The sequence below is a fragment of the Chamaea fasciata genome, unplaced genomic scaffold (genome assembly GCF_029207755.1).
Source record: "Chamaea fasciata isolate MVZ Bird 193981 ecotype frontalis unplaced genomic scaffold, bChaFas1.0.hap1 SCAF_26, whole genome shotgun sequence".
In the NCBI taxonomy this organism is placed as follows: domain Eukaryota; kingdom Metazoa; phylum Chordata; class Aves; order Passeriformes; family Sylviidae; genus Chamaea; species Chamaea fasciata.
The window spans coordinates 1,431,505-1,454,384 of record NW_027094111.1 but is presented as its reverse complement, the minus strand read 5'-3'; the positions used below and the strand labels follow the sequence as shown (position 1 = coordinate 1,454,384).

Here is a 22,880-nt window from a genome sequence, read left to right as displayed (position 1 = left end):
TGCCAAATTCCCAGCTCTTCCCTCCACGTTCCCTTCAGTCCGAGCTCCCACACCCCCATCACGCAGCTCCAGGCAGCCTCCCCACGGGGCGCTACAGGAATAATTCCACGCCGAGGAACACAAACCGGAGGTTTAATCTAATCCCCACCAAAGCAGGAATCTCCAGAGCCCGCGCCGGCAAATCCACCCACGCAGCCCTTCCCTGGCAGGATGAGCCCTGGCTCCTGCCACATGGCGCAGCACAAGGGAAAAACTTGTGCCCTACAAACCCTCCCGGGTTTGCAGTTGCCAGGAGAATCCCAAAGGCTGTCCCGGTTTCACCAGAGCGGCACTCCAGGCACAAACGGCACTCACATCCTCCTGGAACAACACCGGGACACCAACTGCCTGGCGGACACGGCACCAGGAATTTGCTGCTCAGTAGCTTGGATTCAAATTCGGGGATGCTTGCCAGCGCCAAACCACAGTGTAACCCCCCGGGGAATTCTGCCTTAACTAGGACAGGCTCATCTGTTGCAAACTCGATGAGATCATTTCCAAGTTCCTGTTTAACAGGTGCCAGCTCCTCCTGCACCTGCTGTGCGCACAGGGCTCCCTGCCCCCACCACGCTGGGAACATCTGCTCAGCTCCCTCAGGAGCTGTGGAAAAGGTGACTGAGAGAAGGAACCAGACCTGGAGCTCCTGCCCTGTGCCCAGAGCAGGGAACTGGGGCCAGGCAGAATCACAGAGCAAGGAAACCGCGCTTGTTAACAGGGAGGGGAACCCACAATAATCCTGCAACTTTATTTGCATATAAAAGAACAAAAAAAATATATATATATATCCTCTCCACAATAAAGGCAGGCAGAGCTCGCTGGGCTCCGGAGCTGCACTCCCGGCCAGGCTGGAGGAGTCGAGGTATTTGTGTCTCTGAGATCCACACAACCACATCCCAGCAGCTCAGCCATTCCAAGGATGCAGCTCTGGCAGGAATTCACACTTTGCATGGGAGGACAGCTCCCAGCAGCCTTGCCCCGGGGCCCAGCCCGGGCTGGGGGAGCATGGGAACACAGAGGGATGAGGCCACATGAAGAGGATCCCATGCAGCCGATGGCCTTTGCTGTCACACACCTGCCTCATCCCCCCAAAAAATGACTCAGCTCCTTGGTTCAAGGCTGCCCAGGACTAAGGAGCTTCCTCTCCATGCAGGTGGATGCAGAACTGCTCATTTTTCCAGGCTAAGGCAAAGGCAGGCTGCCATCCTTGTCCAAGGTCTCTGCGTCCCCACTGTCCCCCACGGTCCCTCCGGCACGGCCGGACGCCTCCAGCTTCCTCCTCTTCTTCAGGTGGTGCAGGTGGGATTTGGACCGTGTGTGAGCTGGAGGAAGAGGCAAACAGAGGGTTTAATCTGTGGAATTTGGAGGAGGAAACAGCTGAACCCCCCAGGCCAGGCAGAGCACCCTCCCCTCCCAGCCTCCCGCACAATTCACTCCCGAAGAAAAGTGAATTTTTCATCCTGTTCCCCTGGACACTCCCAGGCCAAACTATCAGGGCTCAGAAAGAGGATAAAGCTCCCAAACCTCCTCAGGAAGAACTGAGAGAGGGAAAAAAATCCTGGTTCTGTGTAAGCAGAGGATTCCAGGCAGTCACTCCCAACAAGTCTGCTCCCAACCTCTCCAGGGAAGAGGGAATGTGTTTCCCAAGAGGTGGCACTTTGCAGGCTGCAGGTGAGGTTGTGCAACTCCCTGCTCCCCGTGGAGAGCTGCCAGGATCATTTGTAGGACTGGATCCCTGCACCACAGCACTGGGAATATCCCGTGCGTCCTGCAGGGCAGCCACAGGGAAAAGCCTGGAGCAGAATTAAACTCCTGAAGAACTCCAGGGCAGTGCCCCAGCCATGAGAGCACAGCAGCAGGAGTCAGATGGGAACAGAGGGGTAATCCCAGGGATTGGGTTCGGAGCAGCAGGAGCTGCATTTCTCGGTGAAATCACATCCTTAAGGACAGCCAAACCTCCTTATCAGCGGGTTTTATCTCAGGGGAGGCTTTGTCTGACCATCTTGGCGGGGCGGTTTTGCCATTTCCAGGAGATCAGAGCAGCAATTACAGCACAAACTTTTCAAGCAGGGCCTTAATTAAGCGAGGGTATGTGCTCTGCTGAATCAAGGCCCTCAGGTGTTTTCCAGCCATCCTTTTTCTGCCAAAGGATGAAGTCACATGCAAAGCTGCTGCTTTATCACAACGCTGGAGGGTCACCCTCAGCCTGAGATAAAGTCTCACCTCCTGCAATTTGTCGCAAGCGACACCAAAGCCACAGCGGCTGAGGAAGTGCCAATTGCTGCTGTTGTCTGTCTGGAGAGTTGTGTTTTTCAAGCCCATATAAATTGTAAAATCAGATACAATTTTAAAACCCCCCCAGAGCCAGCAGGACACTGGGAAGCAGCTCCCAAAACTCTCTGTCACCTGACCTAAGAAAACAGACCCGAGTGCAGATCCACCCAGCTCCCACCACTGTTTCCGCCTCCCTTTTCCATTTTGCAGGCACAAGTAACACCCAGGATTTGGAGCATTTTTCTCCCACCATCTGGGGATCTGAGCCCATTTCAGCTGGATACAGGGAATAACAGCTGCTCTTGGCTGAGGGAGGCATTGTCACCATCGATTGGGGTGACATCCCTGAGGACGTGGAGCTGCAGCTGTGGCATTTGGGGGGATCTCGAGGAGCTCTCACTCGGTCACAGGACTTGTTGGACCTAAAGGATGACAGGGACCCCGAGATCTTTCAGCTCTGGACAAGCAGAGCTCCTTCAAAGCAGCTCCTGAGACTGGCTAAAATAACAACAGCACGGAACTGATCTCACGGCAAGGAGCCTCCTACTCAGAGCCAGCTCCCGTCTTTGCTTCCTCAGCCAGGAGTAAGCAACTCCCTCAAACCCAACAACCTGGGAGATTTATCTTTGGTTGTGTCTGCATCTGCTGGTTTTGGCTGGGACAGAGTTGATCTCCCTCACAGTAGCCGGTCTGGGGCTGTGTTTGGATTTGTGCTGAGCACAGGGTTGATATAACCCGGGGATGTTTTGTCATTGCTGAGAGTTCTGGAAGTGCCTCAAGGCCCTTTTCTGCTCCTCACAGCAATACAGAGCGGGCTGGGGGTGCACAGGGGGCTGGAGGGGACACAGCTGGGAGAGCTGACCCCAGCTCACCCCAGGGATATCCCAGACCATACGGCTCACGCTTCCAGGGGGGAAGGAGGAGGAAAGGGGGGAACATGAGGATGATGGAGTTTGTCTTCCCAAAAGTCACTTTGGATGTGGTGGAGCCCAGTTTTCCCGGGCATGGCTGAGCATCTGCCCAACCATGGCAAGCAGTGAATTAATTCCTTGGTTTGTTTTGCTTTCTCTATTAAACTTCAGCCCAGCCCACAAGTTTTCTCACTTCTACCCTTGCAATTCTCTCTCCCAGAGACAGGGAGTGGGCGAGTGGCTGTGGGGGGCTCAGATGCTGGGGTTAAACCATGACCCTGCACATCCTGTATTTGGGGAACACATGGAGATTTACCAGTTCCATTTCTGCAGCCAGTTTCTCCACGACTTTTTGTTTCTTGTTCTCAGCATGAGCCTCCCAGCACAGATAAATTCACTGACTTAATCTGATTCCAGCTGAGCTCTTTTAAAGTAAGTCTATTGAAAATAGAAAATCCCTTTCTATTACTATTACAGCTAGGAATAGTTCAAAAAGGATAAAAAAAAAAAAAAAAAAAAAAAAAAAAAAAAAAAAAAAAGAAAACCAACACACAAATAGGAAACACTGCAGCAAAACTGAACTATTTAAAACATTAAGAACTTCCAACACAGCAGAATTTTACAGGGGAGAGATTTGCTCTGTGCTTTTTGAGGAAGCATCCAGAGTGTTGTGAAGGACCAGGAGCCCTGACTAAACACTGAGCTCTGAGCTTGATGCCATGAACAGATCCCTGGCGTGATGCTCTCTGTGTTTGCCGAGCGCTGGGGAAGGGAGGGAAGCCCAGGGAAGGGGGGGAATCCTGACAGATGGCTCCTGTGGCACGGCTCCTGCAAATGGCTGCAAACAATCCCTGAAAGGCCAGGATGATGAGCTGGGGGTCATCCTGTCACGGGGGAGCTGCTCCATCATCCCACAGCCCTCCCAGGTGCCCTCCTGGGCCCTACCTGCCCACTCCCTGTCCCCGATGATGAGTCTGTCGCAGAGCTCACACACGCGGTGGCTGCGCTTGTTCTCCTCGTCGAGCTCCATCCTCAGGGGCTCTGCCGGGGGCTCACGGCCCTGGAGATCAAATAATGCCTCAGATTGGTCTCTGCCAAGAAAATTTACCTTCCACAGAGTTTGGGATGTGACCGGAGTTTTACCAAGTGCGGCACCGGGGAAAATGTTCAGCTGAGACAACAAACGTTGCGAGGAAATGCCAAGGCTGGGCACGTGAACAGCCAGCCCTGCTCCAGGGAGAGAGTGTGTGCCAAGTGAGGGGGCCTGGGGACCACAAAGAAGCCAGTCAGTGTCAAGCCCAGCTCCCCAGTACCTGGATGAAGCTCTCCACGATCTCCAGGGCAGGTTTCAGCACATCCTCCTCCCACCGCTGGAGATCTGACACCTCCAGGCCATAAACTGGGGGCACGTTGGGCCCAGGACCTACAGAAACACGAGGCAGGTCAGCATCAGAAACCCCCAGCACCCCCTCCCAGAACCCAGGGGGAGCAGAGGGATCTGCTTTTTCCCCTCAGCATCCAGAAGCCAACAGCGCCAGGCCCTGCAGAGCCAAAATTCTCTCCTGCAAGCAGCAGGAACACCTCAGGACTCGGGGAAGCATCTTCACAGCTGGGAGAGTGTTCTGGAATCTGAGTGTGCCAACAGCCCATGACAACAAGAACCATCTCAGCCCAGCCCTGGTCCACAGGAGGCTGGGAAGATGAAAGAGCTGGATCCAGGCACAAAGCCACCACACCACGCTTACAAGGAGAAGCAGGCATGGAGCCCGGATGAGGGATCTGAGCTGGAACTGATTGTGCAGGGGCTGGTGCTCCTGGTTCCTGGCAGCAGGACATGGCAGGAGATGCTTTACTCGTGACAAGGGACAGGTTCGCAGTTGACAGCCACCCCTTTGGTCTCCCCTGGCCCAGTGCCAGGGCACAGGGCATTTGGCTGCAGCCTGGACAGGGCGAAACAGCTGCCATCAGAGAGCACCTGCTCCCTGAGTGACCTGGCTGCTCTCCATGGCTCACCTGCCCTCCCTGGACACCTGGCTGTCCCTGCCTGGACAAAGCCACCAAAGGCTCCACGTGCCAGTCCCCAGCAGGTGCTGGTTTTATTGCTGTGCCCACAAACAAGCCCCTGACAGGCCCGTGTGAAGCACACCTGCCACCAGAAAGGTGAGCCGAGCCACCCAGCACATGGCTCTGGCAAAGCTCCTGCGCCTCCTTCAAAGTCCAGCTTTTTGTGACTCGAGTTTCTCCCTGCCTTCTCTTCTCTCTCCTTCTTTTTTTGTTTTTATTATTTCATTTTATTGTTGTTTTGCCCCTACTGAGCACCTTTCAACAAGTGCCCGGCTCCCAGCTGCTGCTGCTGGCCCTGCTCCAAGGCTGGGGCTGGGATGGGGAAGTCCTGCTGGCTCCCTGCCACTGCAGAGAGCACGGCCTGGGCTCGGAGCAGCCGCGGGGCTCCTGCTCCTAATCTGGAGGGCAGCTGTCAAATGGGCTTTTCTCCCTGCCAGGAGCATGTGTGGGTGCGTGGGGAGCCCCTCCCCGAGCCCCTCAGGAGCATTTGGCAGGATAAGCTGCAGGGATGTTGTGACCATCAACATCTAGCGGTGCCTGACACGGGGCTGAGCTTCTGCCTGGGATTTTACCCCTCCTGATGGCACTGCTGCTGGGAAGGGGATGGAGTACAGGGGGACAGCAGGAGGAGCTGGCTCTTGAGTGTCTGGGATGAGAGGCTGTGGGCAGGACACGTCTCGGGAGGAGCAGGAGATCTGCTCTGCAAACCAAACCAGCGGGAAGGAGCTGAGGAGAGGCAGAGCCTGGTGGGTGGATGGGGACACTGGGTGGCTCCTGGAGGGTCTGGCTGGGAGCAGATTCCCAAACACAGGCTGCCCCAAAGCACCTGTGTCCCCTCTGGGGCTGGAGTGGGGCGTGAGGAGAGGAGGGAACGGAGGACTCACGTTTCAGGAAGCGGTTCCGGACCCACTTGTTCTGCCTCCGGGCGTATCTCTTGGTCACCTGCTTGAGGGCCTGGATCCCTTTGGAACAGAGGGATTAAACAAAAGAAAAAAACCACTCAAAGCTCAGCAAGAAGAGGCTGTCGGCTCCAGGGGAGGGAAATCACACAAGAGAGAAGCTTATGCTGGGTGGCACCATGAGAATTATTTTTTCTGTCAGTCTGGGGGGCTGTGCCTGCACCGAGGAGAGGCTGAGCCCTGACACACAGTGGGGGCAGAGGCAGCGTGGAAAGGCTGGACAAGGTACCCCAAATATCCCCGAATAAACAGAGGGTGCAGAGAGCCCAAAGCCTCCACCCTGAAGCTTTTAGCAGGTAGAACAACCTGTTCAAGTGCTGCACTGCTCTCACAATGCCCAATTCTCTGCACAAATGGAGCCCAGGACTGCTCATCCCACCCAGCAGAGGATGATTTACCACTCCACAACTGTTCAATATTTAGTACCAGGCTTATCAAATCCCTCCTAATCATCTCCTGAGCAGACACAACAAGCTCCTTCTGCATCAGACTTGTTTTCAAGCCTTTTATCATTTCTTCAGACTGGTGGTTTCTTCAGACTCCACCTCCATTTCACGCTGAACCTTCCTTGGCGCAGATGGACCTTGCCTGGGCCCTCCCTGTACGGAGAGCAGCCCCCCTCCAACATCAGTGCAGACATTCCAGAATAACACACACCACCAAAGGGAGCATCCCTGCTGCCTGATGCCCACGTTCCTTGTCACCACAGTGCTGCTGACATGCTGAGTTCTGCTTCATTGCTCTCTTCCAGCCCTGCTCTCCCACAGCTGGGATCCCATCACCCACTCTGGGCCTGCTCCAGTCCCCAAGTCACCCTGTACATCTTGCAAAGAGGCCTGAGGGGATGGAGGGGTTGCTCTGGGTGTGCTCAGAGATGCTCTCCAAGCACTGGAGAACAAGTCCCTGGCCCTCTGGGCTGGCAGAAGTGGGAAATGCAGAGAGAAAGGCGCAGCTGGGGCTGTGACTTTGGTTCTGACCACCTTGTGGTGTCACCTGGAGCTTTGTGTGGCACACAGGGTGCTCCTCCCACCTTTCTCCAGCAGCAGGGCACTGGTCTCGGGTGAGCAATTCCCTTCACTGATGAGGAACTCGTGGAATTCCTTGAAGCCAATGGACTGGAAGATGCCGTGCTGGTAATCCTGCCTGGAGAACCAAAGGCAGGGGTCACAGCCATCCCCCTGTGGAACAGTGGGAGACCTCCAGAGGGAGGAGCAGAGAGGATCTGGCTGCTCACCCACCGGTTCTCGGCCACCTTCTCTCGGTTGTAGCGGCGGTGGAAGTCCCGCAGCTCCTCCAGCAGCCCCGCAGCCACCATGTCGTCCACCCTCTTCTCCAGCCGTGCATCCAGAGCTGCAGGAGGAGGGCAGGACACGCTGAGCCCCGGGGAGCCGTGTCCTGGGGGGCTGCACAGCCTGCCAGGACGTGAGTCAGCACTGCCAGGCTGCTGCTCCACCTGGGGAGGGCAGAGCCCGGCAGCTCAGGGAGTTCTCTGTCACACCCACTGATGCCAGAGGAACTGCTGCCTTCTCCAGGCCGGGGCAGGAGCAGGGAGTCAGCCCTTCCTCAGCCAGCTCTCACCTGCCTGGTCTGCATGGAGCCACAGGATGCAGGAATGTGGGTACTTCAGGGGCCCACCTAAGGGCCCCCCACCTTCCTCCTCCTGCTGCTGGTGCAGGATTTCACTGTGGGGGATCCCTGTCTCTTCAAACACTTGGAGGCTCCTGGAAGCAGAGGCACACAGAGCTCAGAGGCTGGGTGAGAACGAACGCTCCCATTGCCCCGGCAGCCCCGGGGGCTCCAGCAAAGGGAACCTGCAGACACTCGCTGAGATCCAAGCCGCTCATGGGGGGAGGGCAGGTTCCAGCCCCGTCCCGTGCCCGGCATCTGTGCACACCCAGCTCCTGGGGCTGCAGTGCTGGCACCCGAGGAGCCCAGAGCACAGCCACCCACTCCTGCCTGGCACCGGGACAAGCCCTGCAGGGGACAGGGAGCTGGCTCCAGCCCTGCCCTTTCCAGCCAGGCAGGGCTGCAGGGAAGGCACCAGCGCTGAGGTGCTGCTCTGGAGCTTCACCAGCCCAGGCAGGGAGGGAGGGAGGTGGAGGAGCTGTGCTGGTGCCCAACCCTCCATCCTCCTGCACCGTGCGAATGGGGTGGGCGGTGTTCTGCTCCCCGGGGCCAGGGCTCGGCTGGGAAGGAGCAGCAAGCCTGGTCTTGCTGCCGTGCTGTTCCCACAGAGCTCAGCTATGTCACCCAGCCAGCAGGGCAGCTTGCTCTTTAAATAGCTCCAGACAAACCCTGCTGCTGCTGCTGCTGCTGCTGCTGCTGCTGGGGCACGGAACGGGAGCAGCCCCAGAGCACAGCGCAGCAGCCCAGAGGCAGCTCAGGCTGGGGCTCAGAAGATCCCAGAGAGTCCCCAGCACCAACGCTCCAAGGTCCCCAGGCAGTGGCTAAGAACCCAGCAGCACCCAGCTGGGGTGGGAATGCTCATCCTGCCGTGCTCCCAGGCACACAATTCCCTCGGGAAGGGGTGCTGGGCCCTGGCACCTCCTGCCCCTGGCACGCCAAGCTCACCTGGCCACCTTGCGCTTGTCGTGGGGGTGCAGCTTGGCCGCCATCTCCGGGTCCACCTGGCTCAGGCGCCGATGGAGCTCAGCACTGTCCAGCTGCTCCAGCTCCACTTTCCTGTCCCCATCCGGCCTGGGGGCACTGCTGGGCTTCTCCTGTGGGACACAGGACAGCCCTGAACCAAACCCTGTGCAAGGCCAGAGTAAGCAACGAGATCCCCCAGAGCCACGGGTAGAAGGGGGGGCTTTAGGTTCTCCTTGCCCCACTGTGCCAAACTGCAGGAATTCTGCCCCAAACATGGGATTCACCCTTTCCCAAAGGGATTCACAGCTCCCCACAGTACCTTGGTGTTGATAAGGACCTTCCAGAGCAGGGACTCGATGTAATAGTTGGTTCCTCCCACAACAATGGGGATCTTGTCCCGGGCAAAGATATCTTCAATGTGCCAGAGTCAAGGAGTGTAAGCAGAGATGCAGAGCAGGGGGGCAGGGCTGTGGGAGCAGTAGCCTGGGGCTCAGATCCCACTCTCCCAGCCCCAGGGAAACAGTAAGGCTGCAGGACAGGGTTAGAGGTGTCCCTCATCTCTCATTACTCTCTGTCACCTCTGCCAGCCACCACCAAAACTCAGGGACACTCCAGGACGTCCAGGGAGGGCACAGAACTTCCCTGGGCTGTTCTGAGGGTTAGCTGGGTTAAAGAAGTCCCAAGCCCCTCTCACCAGCAGAATCCTCTGAAAAAATAGAGTCAGTTGGGATGTGGAGAGCCCAGACACTGATCCCCCTGGCCATGGAGGGGGGAAGCCCATTCCTGCTGGGCCTGCAGCATGACAGGATATCAGAGGCACGGCTTTGTCCCTGAAATCCACCACGGTGTAGTTGGAGACCAGGGGATCCACGAAGCTGATCATGTGGTGTCTGCAGAGACGCTGCTCCTGCGGGGAAACCTTGTTGGTGATGATGTCCAAGCCCTTGTACACCTGGGGAAGAGAAGAGCCTGTCCTTCACCTCTGTGTCCTGTGAGACAACCACTGCTGCTTCCCCCTGCCCCAGTCAGCCCTCCCAGCCCCTGCTGGTGTCTGGGGACAGGCAGGGGACAGGCAGGGGCACGTGCCACGTTCAGGCAGGGCAGCAGGAACGCTGCCAACACCTGCTCCTGCCAGGGCCAAGCTGCCTCTCTCTGCTGTTTGCTCCTGCCCACGGGAGGTGAACCGTTGAGTCCAACCGCTCGTGACTGCTTTCCTGGCGTGAAACAACCCTGCAATTAGGGGTGGGAGGGCTGATTGAGCTCCTGGACAGTGCACTCAGAGCCCGGGCAGCGTCACCAGCCCAGCACAGAGCTCCAAAAGGAGGACCTCCAAGCTGCCACCTCCCCATCTGCTGCTGCAGCTAAAGCTCAGGTGTGCTGTTCTCCAAACGTTTCCAGCACAGCACAGAGCCTCATGTGGGGACAAGGATCACTGCTTCACACACAGAGATCTCTGGATGCAAGCCACAGCTCCATGGAGCCTCCTAAACACACACAGCCTCAGCTCGTGCACACTTTAATAGCCTGTGATGTGCTGCCTGCTCTCCCTGAGCCTCATGGATACAGAAGGCAGCAGGTCGGTGATCCCAGGGGAAGGAGGCACTGCCCTGGCCAGGAGACACTGGTGAGCACAACCAGCAGCATCCCACATGTCTTTGTTCTCAAACTGGGGACACGCAAGCTGTGAGAGCACTGCTGAGAGATGCTGGCCCTCAGCTGAGAGCAGAGCAGGGAGAAAAAGCCACCCAAACCAACCCCTCTGCAGCATTCCTGGTAAAGAGCCAAGGCAAGCTGGATCCCAGCAGATGCACCAAATCCACCCTGCAGGCTGTGTAAAGCACCAGCCACAGCCCAGCCTGCAGGTCCAGGGGCTTGGTGTTCCACCAGCAGAGTCCTTCCCAGTGAGAGCAGATTCCGGGCAGGAGAAGGGAGGACAGCCCCTCACCCTGCTTCCCTTGCAAACACGACCCTCCTCAGCACGGGGAGCTGGCAGCTCACAGTGGGGCACATAAAGCCTCTCTGCCCAGCCCAGCTCTGCGCCGCGCCCAGGACTGAGCAGGAGGTGGCAAAGGAGGTGCTTTGGAAGGATGTGTTTAGTTCTCAGAGCCTTCCTGCTTAAGAGAAGTCTCCCAGCATGGGATAAACCGGGATGATGGGGAAAAGGACTGGAAACGGCTGTACTCATTTCCTCCTCCAACCCCCCACCCAGAAACCACCCCAGCCAGACTTGAAGAAATAAACTTCCCCTTAATCCCCTCTGAGAAGCTGCCGAGCCTCTGGCTGCAGCGCGGCCTCCACCCACTGCTCCCCTGGTCCCAGGCAGGACAAGGTGACACAGAGGTGACCCACGGGCACCAGGCGCAGGGAGGCAGTGAGGATGTGAGGTTAGTGGAGCAGGGAAGCCCGAGCCCTGCCTGGAGCAGTCATGCGAGCTGCTGGAGCTGCCGGGGCTGCTGAACCAGCTCTGCTCCCACCTTGCTTAACTCTGGCACTCGGAGCTGGGAGAGCCAGGGCTGGCTCCTGCTCCCATCCCAAAAGGCTCGCCCGGGGGGCAGGAAGAGAGGGGGAGAGGCAGCCTGCAGAAAGGCAGCTGCCCCAGGGGACGGCGAGCAGGCAGGACGGGCCCACAGGCAGCTCTGCCAACGTGCCCCGTGGCTGCGGGCAGCCTATTGATCCCCGGCCTCGGCAGCTCCATTCAACACGGGGCTGCAGCCGGCACAGAAAGCCTTTGAATTCACTGAGCTCTGGCTCCGTGCCTGCTCTCCCCATTTCCAACCCTCCAGCTCCTCCAGTTCCCAGCGCCTGCCTGGAATCACAGCGAGCACCCAGGGCTGACTCGGAGTCAGCCGGCAGCTCCCAGCGCCCTGCACGGGCACACTGGGGACACACGGCTCAGGCTGCTACCCCCGGCTTCTCCCGGAGATTAAAACACCCAGAGCCTCCCGGAATATCTGGCAACAAGGGGAGGAATGCGGTGTCAGTGTGTGGGCTGGGAGGAAACAAAGGCAGCCTTTTACACACAGGCTGTAAGCCCGGAGAAGGTTTCCACCAGCTGGCTGTCGGCAGGGCCTCGCACCGAGACGTCCTCCTGACACTCATTTCTATTTTCAGCCAGCGGCTCAGATAAGCCTTTGTTGCTTTCTAAGGCCCCAAAACAGATTAGCAGCAGCCTGGAGCAGCCGGGCTCCGAGACACGGAGCACAAGCCAGCACTAAAGATGCTTAGCCTTGACGGCGTCCTCCCACCTCTGCGCCGAGCCCCCGCGCGGGGCTGCGAGGTCAGCCCTGCTCCCCTCGGAAAAGGTGGGGAAACTGAGGCAGGACACACAAACACCCACCATTCTCAGTATCTGCAGCCTGGGAAGGGCAGGGTGTCCCGAGTCTTTGCTCTGACACCAGTTCTGTGCATCATCCCAAACTCTGTTGTCATCGAGGGGAAAGCACCATCCTCACCCTGAGCGCCAGGAGTGTAGAAGGTGACATGACAGAGCCCAAACACATCCAGGCCATCTGTGGCCAGGAAAACACCAGGATTTCACAGGGGGGCATGGAGGACCCAAAACGAGTGAGGGTGCAAGGACAGCATGATTGTCCCCCTGCCATGAGAACGATGCCAGCAAAGGCTCTGGAGATGTCCTGACTCCACACGCTGACCGCCAAACGTGTGCTACAGCAACTGCAGCAGCACTCCCAAGGGAGAAATCCAGAAGGGACAGTGAGATCCTGAGTGGATGGGGCCCTCATCAAGCTGGCGCAGGCATCCCTGCATGTTCACTGCCGGGAATGAAGAAACAGGACTGGCTTCACCCTGCCAGTCTGTCCAAGGAATTCCTGACTCCTCAACAAAACTCACTGGGATGACAAACAGCAACAGAAAGGACAAAAAGAAAGATTAAGAGGCCAGCAGATTAACCAGAGCTCCTGAGCTGCAAGCAGGCAGCAGTTAAGTCCGTAATTTGAGCGCAGCGACTCAAGAGCCATGACGAAAACACCCTGGAGATGGATAGAGGGGTGCCTGCGTGTGGGAACAGGTGGGCTCGGGGCTCCCCAGCCCCTTCCCGAGCCTGCCTCCCGCTCCAGCAGCTGCCCAAAACACTGCCAGCATTTGTCCGAGCCGCTGGGAAGCCCAGCAATGAATGCACACAGGGGGCTGAGGGGGGCGACACGGTCGCTGGCAGCTGTCAGTCCCCGAGGAGCAAAGGGATTTCCAAACCCCGGGGCAGCCTCCCGCGAGGACGGCAGAGGGGGACGGGGGGGGACACGCCACGGGGAGACACGGAGTGCCACGGGAACAAAGGCAAGCCCGGCTGGGGAAGGGGGGCACCGGGGGTCAGCGGAGCGTGGTGGGGGCCGTGCCGGGGGCGGCCGGGCTCCCCCCGCCCCGCCAGCACGCCGCATTACGGGATAAAGCAGCCGAGCCGCCCGGGCCTGGCTCCGCAGTCACGCTAGAATGGGATTAAAAGGAAAGCGGGACGGGAGGCACCGCAGCCCGGATGCCGCCGGCAGCAGGGTCCTCCCCGCATTCCCATGGTGGGGGACTGAAGGGAACAGAGCACAAAACGCACCCTCCCGATCCCAAACGGGGGTTTCACGGCGTGCCGGGAGCCTCCAAAGGCGGCAGCTCCATCCCCGGAGCTCGGGATGCTGCAGCAGCCTGGTTCCAGGCAGCAGCCACTTCCCCAGTATTAAACACGGGCAAAGCTCCTGAGCCTCACGTTTTGCCCTCTCAGGATTTCAGTTCGGCTCAGACCTCGCTCTTTCCCCAAGGGAGGCATTCCACAAAATTACTTTCTGATTGCTTGCCCCAAATTCGGGGGAGTGAGACTTTAAATTTAGCTCACTGGGTCACAAACAGTGACCAGGAAACGGGGAGGTGGGCACCGCACAGCAGGAGTTTTATCTCTGAGCAGCACAAAGGGTGTTGCTGGCGGAAAACACCTTTTTACACAGAATAATAAATACATTGAACATTAAACTTGATGGAAAGTTCGGGCACTACAGGAAGTGAACAATAAAAATGTGAATCGGTAAGGAAAATATTTCGCTGAACAAAAACGTTGTTATTCTTGCGGCGGCTGAAATGTCCACCCTGTGACAAAGCTCTTGTAGCTGAATAAAATTAAGACAAAAAAAAAAAAAGAGTTTTGGCTCCTTGCTTTTGACTTATCCCAACCACACAACTGATATATTCCAGACTGCTGCTTGCAGTGGGAGATGAGACCACAGACACTGTCACGTGTGTAGAAGTAGAAAGTATAATTTTTAATACTCCTCCCCAAATCTCCTGGTGTCCCTCTGCTGATGCCAGAGGATACCACCCTGGGTGTTGCCCATTACCAAGTTATTCCACCTGCTGCCTCCCCTTATTCAACCCTTTATACCCCTCTGTAGCTTCTGGTGGGTTAAAATTAAAACACCTGCGCTCTGGTTTCGTTCCAAAAGGTGAATTTATTGGGGATGGGGGGGGCTCAAACAAACACTCAGAACAAACTCTGCCGCTTTAGTAGTGCTGCCGTGCTCAGAGCTCACAGGGCAGGGAGGGGACACAGAGGAACTGCTCACACAAACCCAACAACTGGGACTGGGGACAGGACGGGGGCACTGGGACAGGGACACTGGAGCTGGGACGGGCAGGAGGATGGGTTCCAGGGCTGGGACAGGGGGGCCAGGACAGGGATACGGGGCCAGGGGCACCAGGGCCAGGACAGGGACACCGGAAGCACATTCAACAGGCAGGATCCATGCCGCGGGCTCTCCCCTACAGGCACCGGGACACGGAGCCCGGGGAATCCGGAGGGAACCCGCCCTTCTCCGGGCCCCGACCGGGCCCTGCGCCCCTCCAGGCCCGGCTCGGCCTTTCCGCGGTGCGGCCCAGGCGGCCCGGTACAGGCCGGACCTCCCCCGGTACAGCCGGGACTCCTCCCGGTACAGCCCGGGCCGCCCCCGGTAGAAGCCGAGCCGCCTCCCGACACCCCGGCCCAGCCCCAGGCCCCGCCGGAGCTCCGGGCGCGGCTCCTCCCGGGCCCGGGCCCGGCCGCGGCCTCCCCGGCGCCGGCCGTACCTGCATGGAGTCGGCGCTGACGATCTCCCCGCCGAGGCGCAGCCCGAGCTGCAGCGCCAGCGCCGATTTCCCGGTGCCGGTGGCTCCCAGGATCACCACGAGCGGCCGCGGCGGCCGCGGGGCCCGGCCCAGACACAGCGCGGCCGCCGCCGCCATGGCCCGGCCGGGGACGGGCGGGCGGGACGGGGGCGGGCCGGGGCCGGGGCCGCCCGCGGGGAGGACGGGGCCGGGCGCCGAGCTCCGAGCGCCCGGGGCTCCGCTCCCCAATCCCTTCCGTGCCCCTGTGTCCCCGCCAGTGTCCCCTCCCCGTGCCCCGTGTCCCCACACCCAGCCCGCTGCCCTCTCCGTGCCCCGTGTCCCCACACCCAGCCCCACTCCCGCGGCCCCTTTTCGGGTCCCCCGTTACACGCCCAAGCCCCTCACACCCTTATCCACGCGTGGGGCTCAGGACCCCGCGGTCCCTTTCTCAGGACCCCGCGGGAAGGATGCTGTTGCCGTAGCAACGGGGCAAAGCGCGGAGGAGCGGGGCTGTTGCCATGGCAACGGGGCAGAGTGGGATGATGCCGGGGGGGGTCCGCTGCCATGGCAACGGAGAGGAGCGTGTTGCCGTGGCGACCGCGGCTTCCACTGAGGCTCGTCCTTCCTTCCCATCGCCACGGCAACAGCAGGAGATGGGGAGCGGGCCGCTGTCTCCGCGGCAACAGAGGGGAGGGAGAAGGGGAGGCCGTTGCCATGGCGCCTCCGCGGTGCTGCTCTCCCCGGCAACACACATCCCTCGCCGCGGCAACAGGGAGAGCGAGGCCGCGGGCCGGGGGGGGGTGTGTGGGCAGCCGGCCCCCCTCGGCAGGGAAGGGATTATCGCCGCCTCGGGAAACTGTCCTAAAAATTTGCCAGCCCAGGCGTGAAGGCGGCACGGCGCCCGCAACACCCCCCGGGCCGGCGCAGGGATGGGAGGGGTGATGTGGTGGGCAAGCAGAAGTGGTTTTGGGGGGTACAGCGAAGAGCGCAGGGTGTTAGCGGGGCAGCGTGCATTAAAAAATAATTCAGGCCCTGGCAATGCCGAGTTGTGGTGATTGCAGCTGACGCTCGCAAATTGCGGTGCTGAACAAGCGAGTAGGAAAGCCCTGCGTGCTTATTTTGTTCACTTCACAGCACTGTCAGTCTCCTTCCCTCACCCTGACCGTGATAATATGAGAGGAGACACGTGCCCCAGTAACCAGGGAAGTTTCAGGTCGATCCATATGGATTGCAGGCTTTAGGCAGGAGAACTCAAAGGTGTTTACAAACCGCAGCTCAGTTCTTCCCTTTGATTTGGGCTTTGGGGACATCTCCCACTGGTGACAGTCTCAGCTCAGTCCGTGGACGTGCTTATCACTTCCAAGAAAGACAATTAATGTTTTAAACTTCCTATGTACCTTCAGCACGAAAAGAAAAAGCCCAGCCTGCTAAAAACCTTCTCGGGAGGGTCACCTTGAGCTGAGGAAAGACGACAGACTGCGAGTGTGAGTGTCACAAAAACACAGCAAAAATAACCGTTTGAGGGGCTGGGACATCTGGGCTTTGTTTCCTGCGCATGAGCGAGGTGTCAGATTTAGGTCACCCCGCTCCCTGGTTAAGCTGTGGGTCATGGGAGCACCTTTTAATGCAGCTCTGAAAGGCTGGTGACACCGTGTGATGCAACACAGAGTGTGAAACGCTGCTGGGACCGAAGGGGATGGGGTGTTTAAGGGCTTCTGTGCGGCATCGTTGCTATTTCAGGCTGGTTTCCCCCGGGTGATGGAGGCTCCAGCAGCAGCTCCTCGCTCCTGACTCCTCAGCAGTAACATAATCCCACATCCGTCCTGCATTTCGAGTAAGACTTTTTGCTGCCAGGACAAAAGAAACCCAAAGGCGTCAGGTTTGGGGGCAGCAGGGAGAACACACGTATATATAATTTCATCCACTTGGCAGATCTGGGATATGGAGTTCTCCGGTGCCCCTGGAAGAGAGTGGATTGCATTCCCCCCCTCCCTATAGGGTTACTGCCAGACACAGCCCCAGCCCCTGACCTGTGGGGCAGCGATCACCCCACACCCCCTGCCCCAAACCCCATTAGGGGGGTTTATAGTTACATCAAAGCCTGGGCTCTCTGCCCTTCCTCGCCAATAAAACCACTTAAAAGGAGGAAAAATAATCCAGGTGATCCATTTCCCTGGCCCCACCACCGCCACCACTTCTTCTTCGAGCGCTGGGAGAAAACCAGGACAAAGGGCTCAGTCTTGGTGCAGCTGAGCCCTGGTGCAAAATAGATTAATTTCCATTCGTGCCCAGGATACCCCAAAACCCAGGGGCCAGAGCAGCCCCCCCAGGAGCACCGAGGCGATGCATGGAAAACCCAGAGCCGACTGCATGGAAAAAGCCAACCCAGGCTGTTGCAAACTTATTTATTTATGAAGTATGAGGTAATGAAGAAAGTGCTAAATCCAACCAGTGTTAACTCTAACCGTTCTCAGCAGGTCAGCAGGGACCCCAGGGTGCCATTCCTGCAGGACCACCCCTGCCAACACCCCTGGGAGGGGACAGGGGACTGTCACCCACACACCTCCCCACAGGCTGGGCAGCAGGAGGGCACAGACAGGGAAGGCAGCGCAGCCCGACCCGCCCCCTGCAAAGCCCAAAGCTTCGCCGGGGATTTTAAGTGGCTGCTGGTGAAGGAAAACGCGCAAAGGTGGGAAAAGGGGTCACAAGGATGCTCACAAGGATGGGAAAGGGGTAAAATCCCCTGCTATTGCAAATGGGTGGTTTGGAGAGCTGCAAGGGGGTGAATGGCCTCTGCGAGGACTCAGCTCAAGGGTCCAGCAGGAACCAGCCCCTTCCTGATCTCCCTAAAGTGCAGCAGGACTGAGCCCTCCCCCACAGCAGGAAATCCCCCTTAAAAAAAAAAAAAAAAAGTTTTTTATATATTTATATATATATAAAAAAGCAAACTCTTTACCAATACTTCTCAAAAAGTGGTACAAAAATACAGTATAAAAAACACAGCCTCCAGTATAAGACTCGCAGTTACAGCAGCAGTTTCTAGAACATAAAATCCAGGACCAGCTACTGCGTGAAGTGACGAGGAAGTGAGGTACGGTCCAGCCGAGCAAGGGGACTGCCCACGGGGTGCTGCTCATCCCGGTGAGAGGCACATCCTGCCACCACCACCTCCATGGGATCCATCCAGAGGTGAGCCCCGTGCTGGGCTCTGTGTCTGCCTGATTCCAGGATCCAAGGCAGGCGTGGTTGCTTGGGATTTTTAGGGCGAGGTGGATGCCCAGCGATGTTGTCAGTGGCAAATGGCAGAGAGGGGTGCAGGGGCTGCTGGGGAAGGGGAATAAAGTTGAGCTCTTGAACTGGAGCAGTCACTGAGGAGGCTTCACAGCAGGGACAAGGGAAATCTTGGAATACCCGGCGCCAGGAAGCCAACCCCGGGTAGGTGATGCTGGGGGGGTGGGTCCCTGCTGTGGACCCATTCCCGCAGCCACTGCCACGTGCTCCAGCCCCCGGGGCCAACAGTTTGACAAGCAACCAAAAAAATAATAATAAAAAAAAAAAATGTGCAAATTGAGAAGGAGCTGGTGGGGGTTGTGGGGACCAGAGTAGGGGGCACACCGGTTGCTAGTGCCCCTTAAGGTGAGCAATCCTTTTGAGCAGCTGGGTCTGGCGCAGCTGCAGCTGCCGCTTCTCTGCTGCCATCCTCCTCTCGGCGCTGATGAGGGACTGCAGGTACTCGGAGGATTTGCTCAGGATCACCACTTTGGGGGTCTTGGGGCAGCTGGCCAGCCCGGGCACCTGGTCCCTCAGGGCCAGGAAACGCGAGCGCAGGTCGTTGCGCCTCTTGCGCTCCAGGTAATTGTGGTTTTTCCTCTTGGCCACGTCCTCGCTGTCCGAGCCGGGGCTGCTGCTGGCTTTTGGCAAGGCAGGCTCAGGCAGGGTGACGGCAGGGGTGACAGGCTCCGCAGCGCTGGGTGGCTCGTCCTCCTCCTGGTCCTGCTGGGGTGACTCGGGAGGGGGGCAGGAGTCTGGAGGTGAGCGGGCGGCGTAGTTGTGCTGCTGCTGGTGCACGGAGATGTGGAAACGTTTCATGCAGGGGTCCAGGGGGTCGGCACGGAGGGTGATGGTGACCGGCTTCCTCAGGCCCAGCGATTGTCTCTTGTCCACCGTCACCACGTCGATCTCTTCGCCTTCTGCTCTCGTGGCAAAGAAAGAACAAATGGCCCGTCAGCTGGGAATGCCCAGTCACCTCTCATCGCCTTTTATCAACTTTCTGGGGGTCCCTACAGCTCCCTGCACAACCTCCCCACTAAATTTGCTCATGCACTGTGAACTCTGAGACCTCCAGAAGGGGCTGAGTGATTTAAGTGCCCTTCCAACACCATCACGTGGGAAGGAGTGGAATTCCTTCCCGGTTTCATGCGCCTGGTCCCTCAAAATTGGACCGGGAGGCTTTACTTCCGCCTCACTTCAGCACCAGGAGCAACATGTGTTCATCATAAAGGACCATCAGGAAAGAAACCCCCGAGCCCTCCTGCGAGCTGGAGGGGGGAACTGGAGGAGCAGGATACTGGGACAGCCTAGTTCCAAAGTTCATCCCGGTCGGGCGCTTTCATGGCCCATTGGAATTGTAAATGAGGGATTTAAGGGCAGAACTACCCTTTGTTCCCCTTGGCTGCAGCTTCCCACCTCGGTGACTTGTTACTTTTCACAAGTGATAAAGCCCATTCAGCCCCGGCTTCCCGGGGACAGAGGGGACAATCCCCCACTGTGCAGGGAGGGAGGGAGAGGTGAAGAGGTCCCTCCAGCAGACTCTGAACCTCAAAGGCATCCCAAGCCCAGAAACAGAAAGACCTAAATAAAGCCTAATTGGCCCCAAAGCGCTCTGCCCGTTGCCACTGCAGTTGTCCCAGCAAAGCGCAGTGGCAGGGAGCTGGCTCTGGGGACAGCGGGGTGAGCAGGCTCCGGACAGATCGGCCGCGACTGCTCTCACTTTAGGGGATGGGCCTCCAACTTCTTTCCCAGGCTTTGGGGGAAAACACAGCCACTTGCTAAAGGTGCCCCGAGATGCTCAAACCCCCACCAGCATCGCGGGCAGAGGCTCGGCCCCCACTCTCCTGTGAGGTGGGCTTCTGATAGCGGCCCCAGCCGATACCCCAGACCCTCCAGGCTTTAGGGTTCGGCCCAGAAAGCCCAAACCCCCCTGATACTGGAGCTACTGGGCTGGGGGACACTCATCAGTGTCACAACCCGCGCGGCCTCAGCCCCGTACACACACACACACACACACGCTCATTAATAAAAAAAGTCAGACAGCGTAGCCCCGCCCCCTGCAGGCGCCCATTGGCTGTCCCGCGGGGCCGGCCGGCTGTTCCGCCATCCCATTGGCCCGCGCTCCTGTCCATCAGCGAGGCCCCTCTCATTGTTTGCAATCTGTTGCTTTTTGTTCGGCGCCCACGTGGCGCGGCCGGACCCCTGCGGGACCCCCGCGGCCCCGGGACCCCACCGGCATCCCCGAGGCCCCCGCCAGGCCCCGGCATATTTGGGTTAAGCCTCTTAACGCCCGCGACCTGGCTTACAGTGCCCGGGCTACTAATGGCATTAAGCCCCGCGCCGTGACTCACCGGCGCAGGTGGCGGCCACCGGCAGATTTATTAACGGGGTCACGGCACCGCGTCAGCGCTCCCACGGCAGCCGAGTCAGCCCGGCCTCCGCGGGAGAGAGAGCGAGGGAAACAACGCCCGGGGCTGCGGGGCGGGGGGGTGTGTGTGGAGAGCCGCAGGGTGTTTGCAAATAAGCGCCGAAAATTGGCGTGAGATCGGAGAGACGCGGGGCAGCGGCACCGCACTGCCCTTGGCGGGTGGGTTTCGGAGGTATCCGCGTCCCAGCCCGACCCTCCTCGTGTTAAAACCCGCACAAACCCCACGCGGGACAGACAGACGTGCCCCGGGGCTGGGCTGCGACACGGGGTGGCTGTTCCTGCCCGTCCTACCGAGCCACCGCCTCGGGGGACACGCGGCTGCTCCCGAACCTGCTGCCCCCAGGGCATCTTTTGCCTTTTGTCCCGAGGGAAGCCCGTCCCGGGTGGGCCGTGGGAAGGAGAAGGGGGAGCAGCCGAATTTCGAGCCGGCGGCAGAGCGCGGTGCAGCGCTCAAACCCCCAAAACTTTGCACGGTGAGCTGCAAACTTGCCCTTCAACCTTCCCACGAGGTTTCCGTGGGGCCGGGACGGGGGAAAGGGGCCACCAGAGCCCCACGCAACAGCCGGAAGGAGCCCCACGCACCCTCCCGAGAGGGACAGGGGCTTCCCGAGCAGAAACCCAGCGGGAAAGGGGAGCAGCCGAGCCCGCTTTGTTCGTGGGGCCGGGACCGGGGCTCCCTTGGAGTCTCAACAAAGGCGCAGCCCGGCTGGGACGATCCCTGCACACACATGTGTGCACGCGCGTGTTCCCCACGCCGGGCTCCAGCAGGGCTGGGGGCACCTCGGCTGCGCGGCGGAGCGGCTCCATCCCTTACCGGAATCGCTCTGGCCCTCGGACCCCGAGGATGGGGGGACCTTGCTCTCGGCCAGCGGGCAAAGGAAGACGGCAGCGGGATCCACGCACTCGCTGACCGAGCTGCTGAAGCCAAAATCCTGCGCGAAGGACGGTTTGTGCGGGGTGGCTCTCTGCGTGCCCGTGGAAAGTTTCTCTGTCATCGCCTTCTCCAGTCTCTCCCGCGCCGAAAAACCGCTCCACATGCAATCCTTGAGGATGAAAGCGCTCAGGTTCCCGAAGATCTGCCCCGTGCCTATGAGATACTCCGGCTCTTCCCCGGCCAGGCAGTACCGGGAGAGCCATCCCGGCCGCTCCTCCGCCCCCGAGCAGCACCCCTTCTCCCCGGGGGTGCCCAGCGGGGACAGCGGCGGCGTGGGCACCAGCTCGAACTTCTTCCAGATGTCCTCGCTGGGCGCCGTGGAGCGGTGGAAATCCTCCTGGGCGTCGTGATCGTAGAAGTAATGCTGGTACGAATCAAACTCCATCTCGGCACGGGGAAAAAGGGGGAGGCCCAGAGAAGAACGGGCGCTCAGGAGAGGGGCAGCCCCAGGGATGAGGGGGGACCCCCACCCCGGCGCCAGCCCCCGAGCCGGGACCGCGGGCGCATTGTTCCCCCGTTCTTATAACCCGGCCGCGGAGCCCGGCCCCGCCCCTGCCAATCGCAGCATTAATATTTGCATAAAAGGCGTGATCAAGCCCAGTGTCCCGCCCACCGAGGGGACACGGCCAGGGGGGTGCGAGCCCCCCACCCCAGGGGTCTCCGGTGTCGCTACCGCGGATGCTCACGGGGTTCTGGAGCAGCAGCCACCCCGTGCGCTGGGCAGGGGGCTCCTCGCTGCCCCCAGCGCCCACCGGGAGGGGCAGGGTTTGGGGGGTCCCCCTCTGCAAGCGCCGAGCAGGGACACGCAGCTGTGCCACCAGCCGGGCACCGGGGCAAAGCTAACTGGAGAAGAGGGGACAAGTCACAAGGAGGCATCAGCTGGTGCCGGGGGTGATTTTTGAGGGCTTTTCTCATCTGTCCCCTGTTGTCGCCCCAGTTCCTGCTGGGCTGCCCAGCTCACACTGGGTGGCAGGAGAGCTGCTCCGGCACTGGGGTCACCCAGTGTGTGTGTCCAGCTCAGGGTGCCACCCTGGATGCCACCTGGGGGCATCCCCACTCCTTCCCAAAGCCCCCACACACCCCTGGGAACAATCTCCCCCCCCCCGAAAGACTCCAGAAAAACGCTGGGTAAAACAAGGAGGGGCTGTGGGGACACCAGAAAAACAGAGCTGGGGGACACAGTGCCCAAGAGGAACGAGGTCTGTGCACGGAGGAAGGGCCGTGGAAGGGTTGGGAGCCCCCAGGGGCTGCAGGAAAGTTGGGGTGTCCTGGGACAAACAGCTCCCACCAGCAGCATTTTGCCCATGCAGCACCTGGCACATCCAGCCTTGGGGCCC

General features: G+C 59.3%; 2 protein-coding genes across 2 annotated transcripts; both read right to left on the bottom strand.

Moving 5' to 3' along the window:
* Nucleotides 1-744: 744 nt before the first annotated feature.
* TRIT1 (tRNA isopentenyltransferase 1) lies at nucleotides 745-15,060 on the bottom strand. Its single transcript, XM_066204510.1, has 11 exons — nucleotides 14,894-15,060; nucleotides 9,645-9,785; nucleotides 9,153-9,251; nucleotides 8,816-8,964; nucleotides 7,823-7,965; nucleotides 7,483-7,594; nucleotides 7,275-7,387; nucleotides 6,170-6,247; nucleotides 4,535-4,644; nucleotides 4,167-4,281; nucleotides 745-1,358 (listed from the first exon to the last, which is right to left on the bottom strand). The coding sequence occupies exons 1-11, from the start codon at nucleotides 15,047-15,049 to the stop codon at nucleotides 1,219-1,221; spliced, it is 1,356 nt and encodes a 451-aa protein (XP_066060607.1). The 5' UTR covers nucleotides 15,050-15,060; the 3' UTR covers nucleotides 745-1,218.
* Nucleotides 15,061-17,591: 2,531 nt separating this feature from the next.
* Nucleotides 17,592-22,016, bottom strand: MYCL (MYCL proto-oncogene, bHLH transcription factor). Its single transcript, XM_066204333.1, has 2 exons — nucleotides 21,424-22,016; nucleotides 17,592-19,101 (listed from the first exon to the last, which is right to left on the bottom strand). The coding sequence occupies exons 1-2, from the start codon at nucleotides 21,926-21,928 to the stop codon at nucleotides 18,533-18,535; spliced, it is 1,074 nt and encodes a 357-aa protein (XP_066060430.1). The 5' UTR covers nucleotides 21,929-22,016; the 3' UTR covers nucleotides 17,592-18,532.
* Nucleotides 22,017-22,880: the final 864 nt, after the last annotated feature.